We start from the raw sequence: 8,356 nt of genomic DNA on the forward strand, positions 1-8,356 counted from the left end.
AAAATACCGTTACTATGTCAAACATGCTCAAAACCTTCCGACACACTCTCCTAAACATCTCCAACATCATATCTAATTCACACAAGTTAACATCGATCATGTTCATCATGTACTGACCTGTAGAAAACAGAAAAGTGGAGCAGCAATAATTATACACAGGATCTGGTTGATCGTCTGGATCATAGATATATATAAACACTAGATGGCTCACACGCGCTGCTGGCCAATGGAGACCGACGTTGCCACTTGGCCGCCATCTTGCTACAGGCAGTGCTCTCATTCATAACATTATGGTTTACTATTTAAATAACCATAGTTTGCTCAATTTTCAACCGATTTTCAAACGGTTTGGTTTTTTATAAACATCAAAGATATAGTTATGATACTGCATACTTATAATCATGGACTTTCATATGAAAATAACATTAATCAGATAAAGCAATAGCTATACACACACACAAGGTATTTATATTAAATATTTGCCGGTGTATATATTTCCATTTATTTTATTATATTGTCAATATTTAAAATAAATTATAAATAAATTATAAAATTAAAATACATTTATATTTTATATATAGAAATCGGTCTCATGTTACCACTCTGTAAACCAAGAGTTGTTAATTGAGCAATGCCTTAGCTTGAAGAACAGGGACACAACTAATGACAATAGCATATGTTGGTATATTATTTAGATATTCACACCTTTATCAGAAGAACCAAACCAACATAAAATGTGCTCACAGACAGGCCAGTTCTGTCTAATTTATCACAATTATTTTTGACATGAGATCTTCATATCATCCTAGTTTTGTATTTAGTTTCTAGATTTGTAAACAAATCCAGAACCTTTGAAATATGTTATTGAAAAAAGACCAAGAATAATATAAACTGTACCATGTGTCCTTGTGTGTCCTTCTGTAGTCCATTTGTGGTTTGTCTTGACTCACCCCGGCTGATATATCACAAAATCCACTGTTTAAATTGTTCCCTATATTGCACCTATGCCCCTGTAAGGTGTCCTTGGGTGTTATGAAAGGCGGCCCCCAACATAAATGTATTATTATTATTAAGAAGAAGAACAACTTGGTGTGGTGTGGAGGGGATGTAGGAAGCAGGAGCAGGTGGGGAGAGATGGGGCTTCAAGGTTCAAGGTTATTTGTTTTAAATGTGTCTTGCACACAATAAAATAAAATACAGTATACCACAAAACCAATAAGACACACAGTGACACATGGCACACTAACAATCAATCATCGTCCAGCCTCAGCTTTGGTATTCTTTCACAACCATGTTATGGGTTTATTAGACTGAGCAAACATAAACATATGTGGTGATCCCACGGGTTCTTGTTTGCAGACAGCGGCGATTGGAGCATCCGTAGGCTGCACAAAAGTCCGGCATAGTCAGGTACTTCTGTAAACACAAAGCCAGCAAATTCCTGTATCATAATGCAAGATGTTTTTAACAAGCCAAACCACGTGGAAGAAATCATGTGTAACTTAAGTTGTGTTGAAAGGAAAGAGCAGCCTCTCCCACTGGTGTAAAGTTGCTGGGTGAACTTTGTAATACTAGGTCTCACTCACAGCCTCTTGTTATTAGCCAGCTAATAAATACAACCACATACACAAAGAAAAGCTGCAATTTCAACATGTCCAAGCATCCTGTATCATAGCCATGCTAATAATGTTTATAATAAACCAAACCGTTTGTAAATCAGTCAAGATTTCAGCGAGTTAAGAGTATTTTTGTGCAGATCACTCACCTTACAACAGCTACCATAACGCGAATCAGAGTAACTGTTGACTGTAGCAAGATGGCGGCCAGTCAGCTACGCTGGAAAATCTCCCATGAGCCATCTAGTGTTTATATATATCTATGGTCTGGATTGCTTCTGAGGAGGGGGCGGAAGTGTCCCCCCTAAGGTAACCCAGATGTCACCGCTCACCTGCCAAAGGTTCCACCTTGGCGCTACTTACTCGTACTGCTTCTCAAACAGTACAGATAAACCATAAAATGATATGAATGTCACCAAAATAAATACAGATAATGTTCAGTTTCAAATTCACTATTGTTTTGTTTTAAGATTAAAAGTTTTAAAAAAGAAAGACATGTTCAAATAGTAGATGAATATTCAAGAGGTCTTTAAAATCATCACACTGATCATCAAAAGTTCATAAAATGCTCATGAATATTTCAAAATATTCTGAACTTGCCACAATCATCCAAAATTCATGAAATGCTCATAGTCATGAAAAGTTCATGAAATGCTCATGCAAACTTTTTGGGGTTTTAATTATAATGTTGTTCATAAAGATTTCATGAACTGCTCGTTAAAATGGTTCATGAGCATTTTAAGAATTTTGGTTCATGAACATGACAAGTGAACATATAATGAGTTGTTCATGAATGTTTCATGAATGCTCATGAACAGCTCATAAAGTCATGAACTCCATCTCGCCGGGGACTCCCCCTCCATCTATCACAAAGTGCGCAGGTAAAAGCAACCAGATATAGCCGCAAACGTCACCACACAAATTCTATAGAGGCTTCTCAATACTCAAATTTCCCCTCCTCGACTCCCCTCCTCGACTCCCCTCCTCGAGACTTAGACCCGCCCACAGGAGATGCGAGCGGAGGACCGAGGAGGGGAACCGAGGAGAGAGGAGGGGAAGCAGCAGACGTTTAAAGAAATGAGAACTCCTCTCCTCTGAGCGGTCATATTAAAGCGACGTCCGTTCATTATGACGTGGCAACAGCTGCATCAGCTGTCGAGTGTTTTGTCATATTTTATAATCTCTGTTAGATCAGCTGAACATTGTTCCCCCACATATTTTATTTGAATTCATTGAGAGTGCGGTATAATGAGACAATAACAGGCTACAGATGCGGACACACACACACAAATATATTTATATAAATATATACAATTTAAAGTATGAGAGCACTCTCATAATAACGTAACACAGTCAGAGACTGGATATACCCCCCCCCCCCCTCTCTCTCTGGTCGCTGAAATGGGGAATTGAAATTACGGGCCAAAAGTTGTATTTGCAAGTATTAAAAGTAAGGACATCAAACCAACTGAGACCCGTCTGTCCGCGGCATCTGCGCACTGTACAACACACACCTACACACTGTACAACACACGCACCTACACACTGTACAACACACACCTACACACTGTACAACACACACCTACATACTGTACCACACACACCTACAGCTGCTAAAGCATAATCAGGCTACAGCCGTTGTGTATTTTATTATGTGAAGCACTAAATGGTTTTAGAAAAATATGGACTCTTTGTAGATATCTACTAAACTAAAGCAAATAAAGAGAGTAGGCCTGTTATACTGAGTGATATATATTTTACACACTGCTCTGCTTTCTGCAGGACCTCACAGCTGTTCTCACTGTAAACATCGCGTTGCGATGAGAGCAGGTTCTCAAATAATATCCAGGGGATGCATGCAGAGCTGTCATTGGCTGAGATAAGTCCGGCCGTGCGTCACGCCTCCACCGTTCCCGGAAATGCATCCGCGGAGGAGCCGTGGAGGAACCATCAGTGTATCCTCGGTTATAGCTCCTCCAGAGAGCCTCCTCGACGCTCGATCCTCGGTCCTCGATGTGCATTTAGAGAAATGAGACGTCCTTCAAAATGGCGCGCTGAAATTCATTTCCGGGTCACTACCGGAGGACCGAGGAGTCGAGGAGTTGAGGAGGGGAAATTTGAGTATTGAGAAGCCTCTAATGACACTTTGGAGGGTTTTAATAACTTCCTGTTGGAGGGTTTAATAACTTCCTGTTGGAGGGTTTAATAACTTCCTGTTGGAGGGTTTAATAACTTCCTGTTGGAGGGTTTCATAACTTCCTGTTGGAGGGTTTAATAACTTCTTGTTGAAAGATTTATTAACTTCCGGTTCGAGGCTTTAGTAACTTCCTGTTGGAGGGTTTCATAACTTCCTGGATGAGGGTTTAATAACTTCCTGTTAGAGGGTTTAATAACTTCTTGTTGAAAGGTTTAATAACTTCCTGTTGGAGGGTTTAATAACTTCCTGTTGGAGGGTTTAATAACTCCCGGTTGGAGGGTTTAATAACTTCCTGTTGGAGGGTTTAATAACTTCCTGTTGGAGGGTTTAATAACTTCCTGTTGGAGGGTTTAATAACTTCCTGTTGGAGGGTTTAATAACTTCCTGTTGGAGGGTTTAATAACTCCCTGTTGGAGGGTTTAATAACTTCTTGTTGAAAGGTTTAATAACTTCCGGTTCGAGGCTTTAATAACTTCCTGTTGGAAGGTTTAATAACTTCCTGTTGGAGGGTTTAATAACTCCCGGTTGGAGGGTTTAATAACTTCCTGTTGGAGGGTTTAATAACTTCCTGTTGGAGGGTTTAATAACTTCCTGTTGGAGGGTTTAATAACTTCCTGTTGGAGGGTTTAATAACTTCCTGTTGGAGGGTTTAATAACTTCCTGGATGAGGGTTTAATAACTTCCTTTTGGAGGGTTTAATAACTTCCTGTTGGAGGGTTTAATAACTTCCTGGATGAGGGTTTATTAACTTCCTGTTCGAGGCTTTAATAACTTCTTGTTGAAAGGTTTAATAACTTCCGGTTCGAGGCTTTAATAACTTCCTGTTGGAGGGTTTAATAACTTCCTGTTGGAGGGTTTAATAACTTCTTGTTGAAAGGTTTAATAACTTCCTGTTGGAGGGTTTAATAACTTCCGGTTCGAGGCTTTAGTAACTTCCTGTTGGAGGGTTTAATAACTTCCGGTTCGAGGCTTTAATAACTTCCTGTTGGAGGGTTTAATAACTTCCTGTTGGAGGGTTTAATAACTTTCGGTTGGAGGGTTTAATAACTTCCTGTTGGAGGGTTTAATAACTTCCTTTTGGAGGGTTTAATAACTTCCTGTTGGAGGGTTTAATAACTTCCTGTTGGAGGGTTTAATAACTCCCGGTTGGAGGGTTTAATAACTCCCTGTTGGAGGGTTTAATAACTTCCTGGATGAGGGTTTAATAACTTCCTGTTAGAGGGTTTAATAACTTCTTGTTGAAAGGTTTAATAACTTCCTGTTGGAGGGTTTAATAACTTCCTGTTGGAGGGTTTAATAACTCCCGGTTGGAGGGTTTAATAACTTCCTGTTGGAGGGTTTAATAACTTCCTGTTGGAGGGTTTAATAACTTCCTGTTGGAGGGTTTAATAACTTCCTGTTGGAGGGTTTAATAACTTCCTGTTGGAGGGTTTAATAACTTCCTGTTGGAGGGTTTAATAACTCCCTGTTGGAGGGTTTAATAACTTCTTGTTGAAAGGTTTAATAACTTCCGGTTCGAGGCTTTAATAACTTCCTGTTGGAAGGTTTAATAACTTCCTGTTGGAGGGTTTAATAACTCCCGGTTGGAGGGTTTAATAACTTCCTGTTGGAGGGTTTAATAACTTCCTGTTGGAGGGTTTAATAACTTCCTGTTGGAGGGTTTAATAACTTCCTGGATGAGGGTTTAATAACTTCCTTTTGGAGGGTTTAATAACTTCCTGTTGGAGGGTTTAATAACTTCCTGGATGAGGGTTTATTAACTTCCTGTTCGAGGCTTTAATAACTTCTTGTTGAAAGGTTTAATAACTTCCGGTTCGAGGCTTTAATAACTTCCTGTTGGAGGGTTTAATAACTTCCTGTTGGAGGGTTTAATAACTTCTTGTTGAAAGGTTTAATAACTTCCTGTTGGAGGGTTTAATAACTTCCGGTTCGAGGCTTTAGTAACTTCCTGTTGGAGGGTTTAATAACTTCCGGTTCGAGGCTTTAATAACTTCCTGTTGGAGGGTTTAATAACTTTCGGTTGGAGGGTTTAATAACTTCCTGTTGGAGGGTTTAATAACTTCCTTTTGGAGGGTTTAATAACTTCCTGTTGGAGGGTTTAATAACTTCCTGTTGGAGGGTTTAATAACTTCCTGTTGGAGGGTTTAATAACTTCCTGGATGAGGGTTTAATAACTCCCGGTTGGAGGGTTTAATAACTCCCTGTTGGAGGGTTTAATAACTTCCTGGATGAGGGTTTAATAACTTCCTGTTAGAGGGTTTAATAACTTCTTGTTGAAAGGTTTAATAACTTCCGGTTCGAGGCTTTAATAACTTCCTGGATGAGGGTTTAATAACTCCCTGTTGGAGGGTTTAATAACTTCTTGTTGAAAGGTTTAATAACTTCCGGTTCGAGGCTTTAATAACTTCCTGTTGGAGGGTTTAATAACTTCCTGGATGAGGGTTTAATAACTTCCTGTTGGAGGGTTTAATAACTTCCTGGATGAGGGTTTAATAACTTCCTGTTGGAGGGTTTAATAACTTCCTGTTGGAGGGTTTAATAACTTCCTTTTGGAGGGTTTAATAACTTCCTGTTGGAGGGTTTAATAACTTCCTGTTGGAGGGTTTAATAACTTCCTGTTGGAGGGTTTAATAACTTCCTGGATGAGGGTTTAATAACTCCCGGTTGGAGGGTTTAATAACTCCCGGTTGGAGGGTTTAATAACTCCCTGTTGGAGGGTTTAATAACTTCCTGGATGAGGGTTTAATAACTTCCTGTTAGAGGGTTTAATAACTTCTTGTTGAAAGGTTTAATAACTTCCGGTTCGAGGCTTTAATAACTTCCTGGATGAGGGTTTAATAACTCCCTGTTGGAGGGTTTAATAACTTCTTGTTGAAAGGTTTAATAACTTCCGGTTCGAGGCTTTAATAACTTCCTGTTGGAGGGTTTAATAACTTCCTGGATGAGGGTTTAATAACTTCCTGTTGGAGGGTTTAATAACTTCCTGGATGAGGGTTTAATAACTCCCGGTTGGAGGGTTTAATAACTCCCGGTTGGAGGGTTTAATAACTCCCTGTTGGAGGGTTTAATAACTTCCTGGATGAGGGTTTAATAACTTCCTGTTAGAGGGTTTAATAACTTCTTGTTGAAAGGTTTAATAACTTCCGGTTCGAGGCTTTAATAACTTCCTGGATGAGGGTTTAATAACTCCCTGTTGGAGGGTTTAATAACTTCTTGTTGAAAGGTTTAATAACTTCCGGTTCGAGGCTTTAATAACTTCCTGTTGGAGGGTTTAATAACTTCCTGGATGAGGGTTTAATAACTTCCTGTTGGAGGGTTTAATAACTTCCTGGATGAGGGTTTAATAACTTCCTGTTGGAGGGTTTAATAACTTCCTGTTGGAGGATTTAATAACTTCCTGGATGAGGGTTTAATAACTTCCTGTTGAAAGGTTTATTAACTTCCTGCTGAAGGGTTTAATAACTTCCTGTTGGAGGGTTTAATAACTTCCTGGATGAGGGTTTAATAACTTCCTGTTGAAAGGTTTATTAACTTCCTGCTGAAGGGTTTAATAACTTCCTGTTGGAGGGTTTAATAACTTCCTGTTGGAGGATTTAATAACTTCCTGTTGGAGGGTTTAATAACTTCCTGTTGGAGGTTTTAATAACTTCCTGTTGGAGGGTTTAATAACTTGGCAGCAGCACTCCCCTCACACAGGATAGCTCTATAATATTGCTTTGAAAAAGGTCATGGAGAATGAGCTGAATTAAAATAGTTGAAAAGTATTGTGCAAGTCCCCTCTTTGTCCCCTCTTTGTGTTTATGTCATAAATCAACATAGTACCACCTTTTCACTCATCTATTATTACTGTTGTCATTTATATTGGGAATTATGATTATCAGAGAAGTGCAACAACTGAAGCTCTCTTCAGTTTCAGTTGTTGCACTTGGCCGTGGAGACATAGCTTTCTGTATGCTGTGTGCCTCTTTTGCAAAAGATTAAAGGCCCAGGTGAACATCTCTTTGACTAGTTAATTCCAAGAATTTCCACCACACACTCGAGTCATTAACTATTTGTGTTTTTCTGATTTGATTTCAGACTACTGTAAAGATAGCAGTCACACTAACGAGGAATTGTAGAGTTTCAAAGGACGGAGGCGGGACCAGCTTTGTTGCAGAGATCACAACAAATCAAATAATATTTCAAATAATCTGTTTTTGACAAATTACTGACCTTTTGTAATAAATAAAAAAATCTAATGTTGAAATCCATTATGTGCATATTATTTTTTGTAAATAGTGTTGTCAGCAGCTGTTTAAATGGGAAATAAATGAATGATAGAATTAACCATCATATGTGCCATCCAATCTACACTATAATTACAAAAGTGTGTTTATCTCACATTAATTTGTGTTCTTTCTTTTGTTATAAATATAGTGATTTATTTGTCATGCTCTCTGAACAGTTCCGATAAGGTACATACAGGAACAGAGATTCAGTATTTAGATTATTTTCTTAAGTAAAAGTAGGAATACTACAGTGTACATTTTGTTTGTTATAAGTA

The 8,356-nt window shown here is 38.7% G+C and overlaps 1 protein-coding gene across 2 annotated transcripts in view; it reads left to right on the forward strand.

Moving 5' to 3' along the window:
* The window catches only part of cnpy1 (canopy FGF signaling regulator 1), a 50,100-nt gene extending 42,037 nt beyond the window's left edge, over nucleotides 1-8,063 (forward strand). For both annotated transcript variants that reach the window (XM_034104020.1, XM_071206311.1), the window contains one exon: nucleotides 7,891-8,063. In XM_034104020.1, the coding sequence (XP_033959911.1) occupies nucleotides 7,891-7,931 (41 nt within the window). In that variant the 3' untranslated portion in view covers nucleotides 7,932-8,063. The remainder of the gene's footprint in view (nucleotides 1-7,890) is intronic.
* The last annotated feature ends 293 nt before the right edge of the window (nucleotides 8,064-8,356 follow it).

This window comes from Pseudochaenichthys georgianus, chromosome 17 (genome assembly GCF_902827115.2).
Source record: "Pseudochaenichthys georgianus chromosome 17, fPseGeo1.2, whole genome shotgun sequence".
NCBI lineage: Eukaryota > Metazoa > Chordata > Actinopteri > Perciformes > Channichthyidae > Pseudochaenichthys > Pseudochaenichthys georgianus.